The 18,832-nt window shown below is 42.3% G+C and overlaps 1 protein-coding gene across 1 annotated transcript in view; it reads right to left on the bottom strand.

Moving 5' to 3' along the window:
• Positions 1-490: 490 nt before the first annotated feature.
• LOC308102137 (uncharacterized protein) overlaps positions 491-18,832 on the bottom strand; it is a 44,666-nt gene continuing 26,324 nt past the window's right edge. Inside the window, exons 16-30 of the mRNA XM_080451739.1 lie at positions 17,713-17,736; positions 16,728-16,760; positions 16,602-16,625; positions 14,936-14,979; positions 14,621-14,726; positions 13,788-14,292; positions 12,511-12,656; positions 9,477-9,526; positions 9,167-9,281; positions 8,360-8,864; positions 7,151-7,290; positions 3,954-3,997; positions 3,638-3,743; positions 2,778-3,282; positions 491-1,685 (exon numbers count right to left, since the gene is read on the bottom strand). Of these exons, the coding sequence (XP_080307865.1) occupies positions 1,547-1,685; positions 2,778-3,282; positions 3,638-3,743; positions 3,954-3,997; positions 7,151-7,290; positions 8,360-8,864; positions 9,167-9,281; positions 9,477-9,526; positions 12,511-12,656; positions 13,788-14,292; positions 14,621-14,726; positions 14,936-14,979; positions 16,602-16,625; positions 16,728-16,760; positions 17,713-17,736 (2,486 nt within the window). The 3' untranslated portion in view covers positions 491-1,546. The remainder of the gene's footprint in view (positions 1,686-2,777; positions 3,283-3,637; positions 3,744-3,953; positions 3,998-7,150; positions 7,291-8,359; positions 8,865-9,166; positions 9,282-9,476; positions 9,527-12,510; positions 12,657-13,787; positions 14,293-14,620; positions 14,727-14,935; positions 14,980-16,601; positions 16,626-16,727; positions 16,761-17,712; positions 17,737-18,832) is intronic.

An 18,832-nucleotide genomic window follows, 5' to 3' on the forward strand; every position in this document is an offset into this window, starting at 1 on the left:
GTAGAGAAGTGTGGCTCAATTCCCCCCAAATTGTCAATATTCAATGTTTGAGAGTGAGAGAGACTCCTCAATTAGCATTTGCTATCGGGAGTAAAATTAGGTTTGAGTTTATGAAAAATAAATGACTTTTTACCTTCTATGGTATACGGGTCAAAAATTACCCTAGCACACCAAGTGTCACTATTTTTTATTAATATTAACATTTTTTTTAATTAAAAAACTAAAACAAGTATATATATTTTTTTTAAGTGTGTTCTAATGTTAGTCTTTTATAGCCAGATAACATCATTATCCATTTTCTTCATTATAGGAAATGTAATGAGTGAATTTTAATATAATTGAAAACGAGATATATTGAAAGATGAAACCCTAACTGTTAAGCCTTTACCTGTAGCTATACACTGCGAGGGGCAACTGGGTTGCTTTTTAGTTAGACGCGTGCACCATGAATTCAATGTCCAGAGAGTTTGTATCAGGTCGGATATGTCAATCCATTTATTTAACATATCTTGTTATACATCACTCAAACCAATAACACTGAACGCCGACCAGCGTGGCGACATGTTCACGTTTCACGACGCGGTCAAAAACCTTGCACATCTGGGGCTCGTCACCCAAGGCCAAGTATAAATGGGTAACCACCCCCTGTGGTGGTTCCCATGGTGACGGACAATGCCACACCTCTCCTGTGGTGATTGCCATGGTGACTGATAATGACACACCTCTGCACAGTGAGTTAAAATAAAACAAAATAAACAAAAAAGGCATTTTGGCTCCAACACTAACCCTAACCCAACATAATATTTTTAAAAGTGTTTCAATGGATATGAATGCATAACAAGTCAGCTATGAGGTGGGAGAAAAAAATAAATGAAAAATATTTTATTTTAAGTATTTAGGGCTGAGTTAAATCACGGGTCAAATTTGACCCGCTAACACCACAAGTGGATACAGGTTTCTAACACAATGCAAGGGTTAATGAGCATGTCATCCCGACACTTTATGAGTCACCACAATTATTCAAACACATTTTTTAAGATTAGATTGTGCATATAAAAAAAAGAGAACAAATTATAGACAATATCTTTCGTAAAAAAAGAAAAAGTGCCACGGACATAGGCAAGTCTTGCCACAGACATGTTTGTCCATGTACGGACATGTTGATGACCCCTGTATGCAAGACACTACATATTAATCTCCATAACACAATCCCTGCTCCAATCCAATGGTTTCCTCTGCCATCGGTGTATGAATGTGTGTGTGAATGGGTGAATGTAATGCACAATCTATGTAAAGCGCTTTGGATAAAAGTGTTACATAAACGCACCATTTACCTTTTTTATTTATCATTATGATCGATATTGGTATATAAAGATTGAACATCCATGGTGAGTAGTAGGTAAAAAGAAGCAAGCATATACCAGCTGAAATTGAAAATCCATGTCCAAAATCCATTGAGCCTCCTTAGCCCTTGACTAGGAGGTCATGGAACTGGGTTTGTATTAAATTGAATGCTTTGTGTGTTTTGGGTATTTTGGAAGCGATCTTAAATCGGTGAGAACACCAGTTTTTTCTTCAGGGTGTCCATCGCAACATCAGGGATCTGCGGCTCTTCGACATCATCTGCTTTCCTCTCGTTCACTTCCTTGATGACCCGATTGAAGATGTTCTGGAAGTCATCACCCCTGCAACAACATTCACAACACATTAAGTTACCACTACTAAAAATGACACTTGATTGAATTGCAGTCAATTAAACAATGTAGTAGCCGGCCTAATCCATTTAATCGATTATAAACAATCAATTTTAATATTGCGATTATCAATTTTCAGATCTACAAGCTCACAATGCATTGCACTGTGGTGCGTTGTGAGCTTGTAGAATTGCTATTGTCACTATTATTGCACAACATTGCAATACGATGGAGTACAAAATAGGGCTGAAGCAGTTAATAAGCTAATCGATTTACATTGATAAAAAAAAAAAAAATTGTTTGTTTGTTGACAATACAAGTAAAATTATATTTTATAAGTGTTAAATAGCTATATATTCTGATCGTAATCATTTCGAGTGTTTGTTCAGTAACAGGGGTCTCCCCATTTCTGGAACTTTTTAGTAAGCAGAAAATGCATTTTCAGGTCAGTACAGGATACCAATTTTATCCAATCAATAGAAGGAACTCATATAGGATACAGGAGAAATTGGAAGTGACGGCACAAAGAAATGAGCCGATAAAAATTGGAAGTGGTACACTGAAGCTGATAAATGGGTACTCTTTCCTGATTGCCTGAAATGGGCAACCCACCTGAAGATGTATTTTCTGTTTACTAAAGAGCTGGAGAAACGGGGGGAGTCCTTGTACTGAACAAACACTTTATAGCAATGCAATGTAATGTCTACCAGAAAATTAATTAATTCATAAAAACGTTTTGCTGGCCTGGGCCGTAGCGTGACGGTCCAGGCCCCCCGGGTTCGACTCCCGTTCCCGACGACCTTTGCTGCGTGTCACCCCCCCATCTCTCTCCCCATTTCCTGTCAGCCTACCTTCCCTATCCCTCTCTAAAATAAAGGCATAAAAAGCCAAAAAAAACACGTTTGCATAAACCAAACATATCACTTACTCCGAAAGAGTAATCTATAGTTGTAGCCCTAACATGCAGAAATGGTAGCAATTTGGTGGTCAGGTCTAACAAATATTGTGGACCAAGTTTGTCTTAATTTACCTTAATAATATATTTTGTTTCATATCTTACATAATTATTATTTTGGGAGTTACCTGGGAGAGCCTTCAAGCTGTTTGCACACAGACTTCATGAACCAGCTACCATCCTCTCTGTTTCTATAGCTAGGTAAACCCTTCCTGGTTCCCGTGGTAACCAGGAAATCCTCTTCATTCTGATTGGGCCCATCTACCAGCCTCGGCCACCCGTCGCTGTTGGTAAAGAACACTTTGGGCTTGTATTCAAGGTCGGGACAGTTCTCTCTATTGAAAAACGTAATTATGTCATTGATGAGGAGGGGATTCCCATCGGCCCCTTGAATACAACCCACTCCTCGACCAATGATACAGCAAACAAAGGCATCTCCGTGCTGTAGAGGATTCTCCTCAACATGAAGGTCAGTGAACTCTGAGACCTCCCTGGACCATTCCTGTACTGTTTCCTGTAGAGTGGGGACCTTCAAAGAGACATATTCCAGTATGTTCTTCATTTGTTTCTTGGTTTGGTTTCTACACCTCAACACCCTGAAGCCCAGCGAGCTGAATGTACGTGCCACTTGATCTGCAGGGGAAGAAACACATACTTTATTCATTAACTAGGCCTACTTTCAACCAACCTGGCATCCCGACATTTTTCCCAAAAAAAATCCAAAAAAGTGAATAAAACATGAATAAAAAAATGCGAAAATAGCTGAACTACCGTACTATAGCTCACAACCCGTTGATATGCTTGTAGATCGTCAATTTTCACAATGCGTAGTATAAAATAGTGTTTGTGTTTACATTTTATTTGTCAAGTTGACAAACGTGAGGTATTCATTAAAAGTGCAGACATACAGTGATATTCAATGTGTAGATAACCAACATTACAAACAACTAGCAGTCAGTATGTCATAGTATCGAGACAACATTCATACCAATTTCCATGTCGGCTGCGTGCATAACCCGTTGTGAGCGAACTTCATCATTGCACATGACCAAACAGAGACTTTTAGGTTCACTCTTCAACTCATACTGCTCCGCCTAAAAACATCAGAGACAGATTTAGAGTTTTAACAAACACCCAGTTATACACTACAATGTCTGCTCCATTACTAATAAACACATTGCAGTATTACTATGCGCAGTGATGGAAATTAACAAGTTATAACTACTTTGTATGCCAGGGGGAGTTTTTTTTATAGTACTGTTACTTTTCAAAATTTCTGTGAATGTTTCACTACTTTTACTTACATGTACTTTTACCTCCTTCAGTATGTCGATTTGGTCAGGACCATCTGGGTGAAAAGATAAATAAACAAAATTACGGATCAACACTTGCTGATTTTCAACCCGCACATGCACATGAATACAGGCACAAACACACACACACGTACACACACACACACACGTACACACACGTACCCACACACACACACACACACACACACACACACACACACACACACACACACACACACACACACACACACACACACACACACACACACACACACACACACACACACACACACACACACACACACACACACACACACACACACACACAAGCTTCAAAATGCATATAGCAGATTAAAGCAGCTTGCACACTGATCTGTATTTTTCATCCACAATTTGTCACACATAAAAAAATATAATATATATGACAGTCAGTCACGTTTGCACACGTTATATTTTTCAGACCAAGTTAAATTTTCTGTGTTTTTTTACAGCATCTTTTCTGTTCGATTGAATACTTTATTTAGTAGTTTGCAGGGGGCAGTTTCGAATTGCAGTCACCTGATGGTAGGCCTACTGTTTTAGGACAGTTGTGAAGGAGAGTAGGGTTTTACATTCTTTCACTACTTTTGGTATGGCATTCCACATTTTTGTTGCATAGCAGGAGAACGAATTCAACCCATTGTTTGTGCCAAATCGGGGTTGGACGTGATCAGTGGAGCTAACTCTAATGTTGTGATTGTGGACTTCATTTATGTTTTTGAAGTACTTTGACAGGTACATGGGTATCTTAATGTTATGGTGTATCTTGTAGACCAGGCCCATTGCAAGTTGCTGTACTCTGTCCTCTACCCTGAGCCATCCGACCCTAGCAAAGTGAGCAGGGGCTAGATGAGATGTAGATGAAAGGCCAAGGATTAGCCTTGCCAGTTTGTTCTGGGATGTCTGGAGCCTTGTTTTTAAGGCCTTAGTGGTGTTGTGGTACCATGAGGTGCATGCATAATCGAAGTGACCCTGGATGAGGGCCCCTGTTAGAATCCTCAGAGTTTTCTTACTGACTAGAGAGGAAATCCTATACAAAAAAGGTGTTCTTTGGTTGCCTTTTTGATGACTCTTGTTGCCATTTTATCACTGGAGAGGTTTGCCTCTAAGATGGAACCTAGGTAGGTAATTTCCTCTTTTCTTGTGATAACATCATCACCTACTTTGATCGGCTTTGCCGAGGTTAAAACTAGTCCCAAAGAGAATGGATTCAGTTTTTCCCAGGTGTAATGATAGTTTGTTGCCAGTGAACCAGATGCGGATCGTATCGAGTTCAGAGCTGAGAGCTTTTTCAACCTGCAGCCTGCAGTGATGTTGCTAGGTTTTCAATGTAATGGGTCCCGGAACCCAAGGGTGGTCTTTTAGATGGGTCCCAGGGACATTTTATGAGTCCCACAAAAATTCACAGCGTTTAACTCGTGTTTCATCTTAAATGGTTATAATATGGTTCTATTAATATGGTTCTATGCAAACATAGAACAGTATATACAGTAAATTAAATAGCACTAATATAGGCTTGCTATTTTAATATAGCAAAATATAAATATAAAAACGGCTATATAAATAGTATATTTTTATATTTTTATATACAAATAAAACTTTGCTATATAAAATAGCTAAATAGGCTTGCTATTTTCTGTTGCCCTGCAGCAGGCTTCAGTATCTTTTTTGTTGGCATGTTACACCACTAACAACATTAATCAGAGTTTATTTTTAATTCACGTTTGTTAAATGTAATACCCATACAATCAGGTCTGCTCACGTCACGTTTCAACTGTGCGGACGGCCGCGGATGCTAGACGCTAACGGCCCTTTTTGTGTTATAAGCAAAAATGTTACCCAAAAGAATTCGGTCTGAGCATGCGTAAAAGGGCGGTAAAAGGGCGGCGTCCATGGATTATTATTATTATTTCTATCGTCTTTCTAAGACTTTCTACGTGGATTTTATTGTTTATAAAGCAGGATGTGGCCATGGAAAATGGTGGTGTCCTGTGGATTTGTAAAATATTCGCGGTAAAAAAAGATTTTTTAGCGCGAATATTTTTTATTCTTTCTGTTGTTGGTGACAACTATAGTGCTTTCCATGGACGCCACGACGGTGGTATGAATGCGTCCTTTCTCAATAATGTGTGTCAGAGACGCAGGACGCAGGCCTATGAGCATCTCTGAGCCTGTTCCTGTCCGAGACCATTAGAGCCGAGTCATCCGCGAACAGGAACAGGTTGCAGTCACAAGCTGATGACATGTCGTTTACATAAACTGCTAAAAAAAAGTTCGGAAACTTAACTTCATCAATTATATCTCCCCTTTAATAATACCAATTGGTATTGTGTTTTATATCATTTTTATCGTTGATTAGTCACCTTTACAACGAGGTACAGCTTGTTAGGATCGGGAATTTGTGGAATGAGCAACACAGCTAAACGTGTGGGTAGGGCCTCCAAACAAATTGCCAAAATCACCCAATATGCTTCTGTTGGTAATCGCCCTTGTTTTGAGCAACCTGCCTGCACACACCTGAGAGGTGTGTGTCAGTAGTCACAGGTGTGTGACTGCCTCACAGGTGAGTGACTGGCACCTGAACATGGGTTCTGCAACTTTGTTGAGTTTGTGTATGCTCCAAGAAGCAACACTGCCCCCATGGACTGCCACGTTTGTCCCTTCAGGATAAGGCCCGTGCAATAGGGCAAGTGAAGCTGGTGTTCCGTTATGCAGAGTGACAGCATTATTTGGTGTCAGCACTGGTACCATTTCCAAACTTAGGACCAAGTTCTGTGAGACTGGTGAAGTCAACAAGGAAGACAACCCAAGACCCCTTGCTTCACTGAGGAACCATAGATTTACAGGCAAGATTTGCACAACGGTACCAAAGACAGATGTCAAAGTTGCAGGGCCCATGCTCAGGTGCCAGTCGCACCGTTCACCTCCACCACCTATTCCCTCCCCTCCAGATATGATCACATCCAGCTCACCGATGTACAATCAAAACCAATTGTTTTTAGCTTACCAATCAAAATAGTTATTAACAGTGTCAAAAGCCTTTTGGAGGTCCAGCATGACCATTCCGCAGTATTTGCCCTGGTCCACCTCTTGTTTGATGTGGTCGTTCAAATAGAGAAGGCATGTGTCAGTGGAGTGGGATTTTCTGAAGCCAGATTGGAGTGACCTACCTTCAGGTGACATCGGTGAGAACACCAGTTTTTTCTTCAGGGTGTCCATCGCAACATCAGGGATCTGCTGCCCTTCATCTGCTTCCCTCTCGCTCACTTCCTTGATGACCCGATTGAAAATGTTCTGGAAGTCATCACCCCTGTAACACAACATTCACAACACATTAAGTTACCACTACTAAAAATGACACTTGATTGAATTGCAGTCAATTAAACAATGTAGTAGCCGACCTAATCCATTTAATCGATTATAAACAATCAATTTTGATATTGCGATTATCAATTTTCAGATCTACAAGCTCACAATGCATTGCACTGTGGTGCGTTGTGAGCTTGTAGATTTGCTATTGTCACTATTTTTGCACAACATTTCAATACGACGGAGTACAAAATAGGGCTGAAGCAGTTAATAAATTAATCGATTGATAAAAAAACAATAATTGTTTGTTTGTTGATGTATACAATACAAGTAAAATTCTATATTTTTAAAAGTGTTAAATAGCTATATATTCTGATCGTAATCATTTTGAGTGTTTGTTCAACTTTTTAGTAAGCAGAAAATGCATTTTCAGGTCAGTACAGGATACCAATTTTATCCAATCAATAGAAGGAACTCATATAGGATACAGGAGAAATTGGAAGTGACGGCACAAAGAGATGAGCCGATAAAAATTGGAACTGGTACATTGAAGCTGATAAATGGGTACTCTTTCCTGATTGCCTGAAATGGGCAACCCACCTGAAGATGTATTTTCTGTTTACTAAAGAGCTGGAGAAACGGGGGGAGCCCTTGTACTGAACAAACACTTTATAGCAATGCGATGTAATGTCTACCAGAAAATTAATTCATTCATAAAAACGTTTTGCTGGCCTGGGCCGTAGCGTGACGGTCCAGGCCCCCTGGGTTCGACTCCCGTTCCCGACGACCTTTGCTGCGTGTCACCCCCCCATCTCTCTCCCCATTTCCTGTCAGCTTACCTTCCCTATCCCTCTCTAAAATAAAGGCATAAAAAGCCAAAAAAAACGTTTACATAAACCAAACATATCACTTACTCCGAAAGAGTAATCTATAGTTGTAGCCCTAACATGCAGAAATGGTGGCAATTTGGTGGTCAGGTCTAACAAATATTGTGGACCAAGTTTGTCTTAATTTACCTTAATAATATATTTTTGTTTCATATCTTACATAATTATTATTTTGAGAGTTACCTGGGAGAGCCTTCAAGCTGTTTGCACACAGACTTCATGAACCAGCCACCATCCACTGCGTTTCTATAGCTATTTAAACCCTTCCTGGTTGCCGTGGTAACCAGGAAATCCTCTTCATTCTTATTGGGCCCATCTACCAGCCTCGACCACCCGTCGCTGTCGGTAAAGAACACTTTGGGCTTGTATTCAAGGTCGGGACAGTTCTCTCTATTGAAAAACGTAATTATGTCATTGATGAGGAGGGGATCCCCATCGGCCCCTTGAATACAACCCACTCCTTGACCAATGATACAGCAAACAAAGGCATCTCCGTGCTGTAGAGGATTCTCCTCAACACGAAGGTCAGTGAACTCTGAGTCCTCCCTGGACCATTCCTGTACTGTCTCCTGTAGAGTGGGGACCTTCAAAGAGACATATTTCAGTATGTTCTTCATTTGTCTCTTGGTTTGGTTTCTACACCTCAGCACCCTGAAGCCCAGCGAGCTGAATGTACGTGCCACTTGATCTGCAGGGGAGGAAACACATACTTTATTCATTAACTAGGCCTACTTTCAACCCAAAAAAATAAATAGCTGAACTACTATAGCTCACAACGCGTTGATATGCAACATGCTGTGAGCTTGTAGATCGTCAATTTTCACAATGCGTAGTATAAAATAGTGTTTGTGTTTAAATTGTATTTGTCAAGTTGACAAACGTGAGGTATTCATTAAAAGTGCAGACATACAGTGATATTCAATGTGTAGATAACCAACATTACAAACAACTAGCAGTCAGTATGTCATAGTATCGAGACAACATTCATACCAATTTCCACGTCGGCTGTGGATAAAACCCGTTGTGAAAACCCGTTGCGAACTTCATCATTGCACATGACCAAACAGAGACTTGGAGGTTCACTCTTCAACTCATACTGCTCCGCCTAAAAACATCAGAGACAGATTTAGAGTTTTAACAAACACCCAGTTATACACTACAATGTCTGCTCCAGTACTAATAAACACATTGCAGTATTACTATGCGCAGTGATGGAAATTAACAAGTTATAACTACTTTGTATGCCAGGGGAGTTTTTACTTTTCAAAATTTCTGTGAATGTTTCACTACTTTTACTTACATGTACTTTTACCTCCTTCAGTATGTCGACGTTGATTTGGTCAGGACCATCTGGGTGAAAAGATAAATAAACAAAATTACGGATCAACACTTGCTGATTTTCAACATGCACATGAATACAGGCACAAACACACACACATGTATACACGCACACGCACACGCACACACACACACACACACACACACATACACATACACGCACAAGCTTCAAAATGCAATAGCAGATTAAAGCAGCTTGCACACTGATCTGTATTTTTCATCCACAATTTGTCACACATAAAAAAATATAATATATACGACAAGTCAGTCACGTTTGCACACGTTATATTTTTCAGACCAAGTTACATTTTCTGTGTTTTTTACAGCATCTTTTCTGTTTGATTGAATACTTTATTTAGTAGTTTGCAGAAAAAGGCACATGAAAGTACAGTTAAAATACAAGGTCAAATAAATAGGATGGGGGGGGGGCTGGGTTATGACTTTTTACGGGGGCCAGTTTCGAATTGCAGTCACCTGAAGGTAGGCCTACTGTTTTAGGGCAGTTTTGAAGGAGAGTAGGGTTTTACATTCCTTCACTACTTTTGGTAGGGCATTCCACATTTTTTGTTTGTGCCAAATCTGGGTTGGACGTGATCAGTGGAGCTAACTCTAATGTTGTGATTGTGGACTTCATTTATGTTTTTGAAGTACTTTGACAGGTACATGGGTATCTTAATGTTATGGTGTATCTTGTAGACCAGGCCCATTGCAAGTTGCTGTACTCTGTCCTCTACCCTGAGCCATCCAACCCTAGCAAAGTGAGCAGGGGCTAGATGAGATGTAGATGAAAGGCCAAGGATTAGCCTTGCCAGTTTGTTCTGGGATGTCTGGAGCCTTGTTTTTAAGGCCTTTGTGGTGTTGTGGTACCATGAGGTGCATGCATAATCGAAGTGACCATGGATGAGGGCCCCTGTTAGAATCCTCAGAGTTTTCTTACTGACTAGAGAGGAAATCCTATACAAAAAAACGTGTTCTTTGGTTGACTTTTTTGATGACTCTTGTTGCCATTTTATCACTGGAGAGGTTTGCCTCTAAGATGGAACCTAGGTAGGTAATTTCCTCTTTTCTTGTGATAACATCATCACCTACTTTGATCGGCTTTGCCGAGGTTAAAACTAGTCCCAAAGAGAATGGATTCAGTTTTTCCCAGGTGTAATGATGGTTTGTTGCCAGTGAACCAGATGCGGATCGTATCGAGTTCAGAGCTGAGAGCTTTTTCAACCTGCAGCCTGTTCCTGTCCGAGACCAGCAGAGCCGAGTCATCTGCGAACAGGAACAGGTTGCAGTCACAAGCTGATGACATGTCGTTTACCTAAACTGCTAAAAAAAAGTTCGGAAACTTAATTTCGGTCAATTATATCTCCCCTTTAATAATACCAATTGGTATTGTGTTTTATATCATTTTTATCGTTGATTAGTCACCTTTACAACAAGGTACAGCTTGTAAGGATCGGGAATTTGTGGAATGAGCAACACAGCTAAACGTGTGGGTAGGGCCTCCAAAAAAATTGCCAAAATCACCCAATATGCTTCTGTTGGTAATCGCCCTTGTTTTGAGCAACCTGCCTGGGGGTCATCCCTATGTTCCCCGGGTTCTATGTTCCCCACTAAGGTTAGCTATGTTCCCCGGGTTCTATGTTCCCCACTAAGGTTAGGGTTAGGGTTAGGTTTAGGTTAGGTCCTATATTCCCCGCTCTCCCTAGTTAAGCGGGGAACATAGGACCCGGGGAACATAGGACACGGGGAACATAGGTACGGTCCCCCTGCCTGCACACACCTGCTGAGAGGTGTGTGTCAGTAGTCACAGGTATGTGACTGCCTCACAGGTGAGTGACTGGCACCTGAACATGGGTTCTGCAACTTTGTTGAGTTTGTGTATGCTCCAAGAAGCAACACTGCCCCCATGGACTGCCACGTTTGTCCCTTCAGGATAAGGCCCGTGCAATAGGGCAAGTGAAGCTGGTGTTCCGTTATGCAGAGTGACAGCAATATTTGGTGTCAGCCCTGGTACCATTTCCAAACTTAGGACCAAGTTCTGTGAGACTGGTGAAGTCAACAACCCAAGACCCCTTGCTTCACTGAGGAACCATAGATTTACAGGCAAGATTTGCACAACGGTACCAAAGACAGATGTCAAAGTTGCAGGGCCCATGCTCAGGTGCCAGTCGCACACCTGTGACTGGCACACACCTGCAAATGGTACCAGGGCTGACATCAAATAGTGCGTAATCTGCGTAAGGGAACACCAGCTTCACTTGCCCTATTGCACAGGCCATATCCTGAAGGGACAAACGTGGCAGCTTTCCATGGGAGCAGTGTTGCTGCTTGGAGCATACACAAACTCAACCAAGCTGCAGAACCCATGTTCAGGTGCCAGTCACTCACCTGTGAGGGAGTCACCTGAGTCAACCTGGCAGGTTGCTTAAAACAAGAGCGATTACTAACAGACGCATATTGGGTGATTTTGGCAATTATTTTGGAGGCGCTACCCACACGTTTAGCTGTGTTGCTCATTCCACGAATGCCCGATCCTTACAAGCTGTACCTCGTTGTAAAGGTGACTAATCAATAATAAAAATGATATAAAACACAATACTAATTGGTATTATTAAAGGGGGGATATAATTGACCGAAGTTAAGTTTCCGAACTTTTTTTGAGCAGTTATTAGGAACAGTAAAGGTCCCAGTATGCTTCCTTGCGGAACACCACAGCTCACTAGGAGGGCGGGGGGGGGCAGGGTTCCGTTCACCTCCACTACCTATTCCCTCCCCTCCAGATAGGATCACATCCAGCTCACCGATGTGCAATCAAAACCGATTGTTTTTAGCTTACCAATCAAAATAGTTATTAACGGTGTCAAAAGCATTTTGGAGGTCCAGCATGACCATCCCGCAGTATTTGCCCTGGTCCACCTCTTGTTTGATGTGGTCGTTCAAATAGAGAAGGCATGTGTCAGTGGAGTGGGATTTTCTGAAGCCAGATTGGAGTGGCCTACCTTCAGGTGACATCGGTGAGAACACCAGTTTTTTCTTCAGGGTGTCCATCGCAACATCAGGGATCTGCGGCTCTTTGACACCATCTTTGTTCCTCTCGTTCACTTCCGTGATGACCCGATTGAAAATGATCTGGAAGTCATCACCCCTGTAACACAACATTCACAACACATTAAGTTACCACTACTAAAAATGACACTTGATTGAATTGCAGTCAATTAAACAATGTAGTAGCCGGCCTAATCCATTTAATCGATTATAAACAATCAATTTTAGTATTGCGATTATCAATTTTCAGATCTACAAGCTCACAATGCATTGCACTGTGGTGCGTTGTGAGCTTGTAGATTTGCTATTGTCACTATTTTTGCACAACAATGCAATACGACGGAGTACAAAATAGGGCTGAAGCAGTTAATAAACTAATCGATTTACATTGATAAAAAAAAACAAGAATTGTTTGTTTGTTCATATATACAATACAAGTAAAATTATATTTTTTTTAAAGTCTTAAATAGCTATGTATTCTGATCGTAATCATTTCGAGTGTTTGTTCAGTAACAGGGGTCTCCCCATTTCTGGAACTTTTTAGTAAGCAGAAAATGCATTTTCAGGTCAGTACAGGATACCAATTTTATCCAATCAATAGAAGGAACTCATATAGGATACAGGAGAAATTGGAAGTGACGGCACAAAGAAATGAGCCGATAAAAATTGGAACTGGTACACTGAAGCTGATAAATGGGTACTCTTTCCTGATTGCCTGAAATGGGCAACCCACCTGAAGATGTATTTTCTGTTTACTAAAGAGCTGGAGAAACGGGGGGAGCCCTTGTACTGAACAAACACTTTATAGCAATGCAATGTAATGTCTACCAGAAATTTAATTAATAAAAACGTTTTGCTGGCCTGGGCCGTAGCGTGACGGTCCAGGCCCCCTAGGCTGCAATGCCAGCCTGACAGCGTGTCGCGGGTTCGACTCCCGTTCCTGACGACCTTTGCTGCGTGTCACCCCCCCATCTCTCTCCTCATTTCCTGTCAGCCTACCTTCCCTATCCCTCTCTAAAATAAAGGCATAAAAAGCCAAAAAGAAACTTTTGCATAAACCAAACATATCACTTACTCCGAAAGAGTAATCTATAGTTGTAGCCCTAACATGCAGAAATGGTGGCAATTTGGTGGTCAGGTCTAACAAATATTGTGGACCAAGTTTGTCTTAATTTACCTTAATAATATATTTTTGTTTCATATCTTACATAATTATTATTTTGAGAGTTACCTGGGAGATTGTTTAAGCTGTTTGCACACAGACTCCATGAACCAGCTACCATCCCCTCGGTTTCTATAGCTAGGTAAACCCTTCCTGGTTGCCGTGGTAACCAGGAAATCCTCTTCATTCTGATTCGGCCCATCTACCAGCCTCGACTGGTCGTCGCTGTCGGTAAAGAACACTTTGGGCTTGTATTCAAGGTCGGGACAGTTCTCTCTATTGAAAAACGTAATTATGTCATTGATGAGGAGGGGATCCCCATCGGCCCCTTGAATACAACCCACTCCTTGACCAATGATACAGCAAACAAAGGCATCTCCGTGCTGTAGAGGATTCTCCTCAACATGAAGGTCAATGAACTCTGAGACCTCCCTGGACCATTCCTGTACTGTCTCCTGTAGAGTGGGGACCTTCAAAGAGACATATTCCAGTATGTTCTTCATTTGTCTCTCGGTTTGGTTTCTACAACTCAACACCCTGAAGCCCAGCGAGCTGAATGTACGTGTCACTTGATCTGCAGGGGAGGAAACACATACTTTATTCATTAATTAGGCCTACTTTCAACCAACCTGGCATCCCGATTTTGGGCAAGCAACATTTTTCAACATGAATAAAGAAATGCGAAAATAGCTGAACTACTATAGCTCACAACGCGTTGATATGCAACATGCTGTGAGCTTGTAGAACACAAATAGTGTTTGTGTTTACATTTTATTTGTCAAGTTGACAAACGTGAGGTATTCATTAAAAGTGCAGACATACAGTGATATTCAATGTGTAGATAACCAACATTACAAACAACTAGCAGTCAGTATGTCATAGTATCGAGACAACATTCATACCAATTTCCTCGTCGGCTGCGTGCATAACCTGTTGTGAGCGAACTTCATCATTGCACATGACCAAACAGAGACCTGTAGGTTCACTCTTAAACTCATACTGCTCTGCCTAAAAACATCAGAGACAGATTTAGAGTTTTAACAAACACCCAGTTATATACTACAATGTCTGCTCCAGTACTAATAAACACATTGCAGTATTACTATGCGCAGTGATGGAAATTTACAAGTTATAACTACTTTGTATGCCAGGGGAGTTTTTTTTATAGTACTGTTACTTTTCAACATTTCTGTGAATGTTTCCCTACTTTTACTTACATGTACTTTTACCTCCTTCAGTATGCCGATTTGGTCAGGACCATCTGGGTGAAAAGATAAATAAACAAAATTACGGATCAACACTTGCTGATTTTCAACCCGCACATGCACATGTATACACACACACACACACACACACACACACACACACACACACACACACACACACACACACACACACACACACACACACACACACACACACACACACACACACATCTGATGGAAACCAATGGATTGTGCACTCCAAGTAGGGAACGAGACTTGCCCCAGGTGAAGGAGTTTAAGTATCTCTGGGTCTTGCTCATGAGTGAGGGTAGGCTCACCCTGAGAATCGGAGTAGCAGGAGCAGTATTGCTGTCGCTGTACCGCACTGTTGTGACGAAAAGAGAGCTGAGCCAGAAGGCAAAGCTCTCGATATACCGAGCAATCTTTGTTCCTAATCTCATCTATGGTCATAAAGTGAGGGTCACCGAAAGAATAAGATTGCGAATACAAGCGGCCGAAATGTGTTTTCTCAGGCAGGTGACCGGAGATTGGGTGAGAAATTCGGTCATCCGCGAGGGACTCGGGACTTGAGCCGCTGTTCCTTCACTTTAAGGAGCCAGCTTCAGGTGGTTCAGGCATCTAGTACGGATTCCTCCTGAACGTCTCTCTGTAAGGAGGTCCTCACTGCACGTCCCACTGGGAGGAGACCCCATGGCAGACCAAGGACCAGATGGGGGGATTATATCTCCACACCGGCCTTGGAACACCTCAGGATTCCCCAGAAGGAAGTGGCTAATGTTGCTCGGGAAAGGGTAGTCTGGAACCCTCTGCTGATACCGTTGCACCCGTGAGGGCCGTGACCCGACCCGGATAAGCGGTTGAAGATGGATGGATGGATGCGTGTATATATATATTTTTTTGTCTCCGCCGGAGGCGGAGAGTATGTTTTCGCTTCGTCCCGCTGTGTGTCCCCCCCCCCCCTAGCCAAGCTAACATTGGTCAAGCTCCACGTGACACGTGACAATATGTTGACACCAATGCTTTTGATTGGCTAGAGGGACGCATGACGAAATAAAATCCTATAAATAGGTGTGTCACTTCAAAAAGCCATTTATGAAGTGAGGTAAGACAGGATCAATCAGTCTTGATTGGAACAGTACCTTCCAGTACAAATCACCCGTCCGTGCGTGTGTGTGTCCCTCTGAGAACACCTAACATTGGTCAGTTTCACGTGACATCACAATATGTAATATAAATATATAAATAGCTTAAACAGGAGAGGCTGAGATCACACAATGAAACTAACTCCCATTACGCAAAATGAAGAAGCAGCAAATCATCATCTGAAACCTGATGAAGAAGCAAAGGCGCAGAAGGCCAAAGCTAAGAAACAGAGAGAAAGAACACTAAACAGAGACAAAGAATCCCTAAATGACAAAAAAACGAAGACGAGCCACAAATGCTGACAACATGACACAGCAAAGATTGCTACAATCTCTGGAAGAAAAAGTACAAGAGTCTGTATAGCACAGGTCTGCTGGCGGAGACTTGTTCTCCGAGGAGCACATTTTCTAGTTTTTTATCATTTAACCATTATTTAACCAGAGCAATGGCAGATGCAGTGCATACAGTGGAACTCTGCTACAGCATATAAGTACATCATGGATGTTCTACTTACCTACACGCTGATCCTCCATCATGGCTGTAGGGGGAAAGGTTACACATAATGTTAACTCTCTAAATCTACCCTTTTTTGCATAAACACATTTTGGATCAATAAAATCAATATATTAAAGTAACTCACCACATCTCTCACCACGGTTTTCCCCTTCTTGAGCTGAAACCATATGGAATATTGAATTATAATACCATGCTTGTGTATAACTCATGCAATTACACACAGTCAAAAGTTACATGCATGCATGCGCACGCACACACACACACACACACACACACACACACACACACACACACACACACACACACACACACTCTCTGATGGAAACCAATGGATTGTGCACTCCAAGTAGGGAACGAGACTTGCCCCAGGTGAAGGAGTTTAAGTATCTCTGGGTCTTGCTCATGAGTGAGGGTAGGCTCACCCTGAGAATCGGAGTAGCAGGAGCAGTATTGCTGTCGCTGTACCGCACTGTTGTGACGAAAAGAGAGCTGAGCCAGAAGGCAAAGCTCTCGATATACCGAGCAATCTTTGTTCCTAATCTCATCTATGGTCATAAAGTGAGGGTCACCGAAAGAATAAGATTGCGAATACAAGCGGCCGAAATGTGTTTTCTCAGGCAGGTGACCGGAGATGGGGTGAGAAATTCGGTCATCCGCGAGGGACTCGGGACTCGAGCCGCTGTTCCTTCACTTTAAGGAGCCAGCTTCAGGTGGTTCAGGCATCTAGTACGGATGCCTCCTGAACGTCTCTCTGTAAGGAGGTCCTCACTGCACGTCCCACTGGGAGGAGACCCCATGGCAGACCAAGGACCAGATGGGGGGATTATATCTCCACACCGGCCTTGGAACACCTCAGGATTCCCCAGAAGGAAGTGGCTAATGTTGCTCGGGAAAGGGTAGTCTGGAACCCTCTGCTGATACCGTTGCACCCGTGAGGGCCGTGACCCGACCCGGATAAGCGGTTGAAGATGGATGGATGGATGATGCGTGTATATATATATATTTTTTTATTATCATTTAACCATTATTTAACCAGAGCAATGGCAGATGCAGTGCATACAGTGGAACTCTGCTACAGCATATAAGTACATCATGGATGTTCTACTTACCTACACGCTGATCCTCCATCATGGCTGTAGGGGGAAAGGTTACACATAATGTTAACTCTCTAAATCTACCCTTTTTTGCATAAACACATTTTGGATCAATAAAATCAATATAAAGTAACTCACCACGTCTCTCACCACGGTTTTCCCCTTCTTGAGCTGAAACCATATGGAATATTGAATTATAATACCATGCTTGTGTATAACTCATGCAATTACACACACAGTCAAAAGTTACATGCATGCATGCGCACACACACACACACACACACACACACACACACACACACACACACACACACACACACACACACACACACACACACACACACACACACACACACACACACACACACACACACACACACACACACACACACTCTCTCTGATGGAAACCAATGGATTGTGCACTCCAAGTAGGGAACGAGACTTGCCCCAGGTGAAGGAGTTTAAGTATCTCTGGGTCTTGCTCATGAGTGAGGGTAGGCTCACCCTGAGAATCGGAGTAGCAGGAGCAGTATTGCTGTCGCTGTACCGCACTGTTGTGACGAAAAGAGAGCTGAGCCAGAAGGCAAAGCTCTCGATATACCGAGCAATCTTTGTTCCTAATCTCATCTATGGTCATAAAGTGAGGGTCACCGAAAGAATAAGATTGCGAATACAAGCGGCCGAAATGTGTTTTCTCAGGCAGGTGACCGGAGATGGGGTGAGAAATTCGGTCATCCGCGAGGGACTCGGGACTCGAGCCGCTGTTCCTTCACTTTAAGGAGCCAGCTTCAGGTGGTTCAGGCATCTAGTACGGATGCCTCCTGAACGTCTCTCTGTAAGGAGGTCCTCACTGCACGTCCCACTGGGAGGAGACCCCATGGCAGACCAAGGACCAGATGGGGGGATTATATCTCCACACCGGCCTTGGAACACCTCAGGATTCCCCAGAAGGAAGTGGCTAATGTTGCTCGGGAAAGGGTAGTCTGGAACCCTCTGCTGATACCGTTGCACCCGTGAGGGCCGTGACCCGACCCGGATAAGCGGTTGAAGATGGATGGATGGATGATGCGTGTATATATATATATTTTTTTATTATCATTTAACCATTATTTAACCAGAGCAATGGCAGATGCAG

This window comes from Gymnoscopelus braueri, assembly GCF_963280865.1.
Source record: "Gymnoscopelus braueri genome assembly, chromosome: 15".
In the NCBI taxonomy this organism is placed as follows: Eukaryota; Metazoa; Chordata; class Actinopteri; order Myctophiformes; family Myctophidae; genus Gymnoscopelus; species Gymnoscopelus braueri.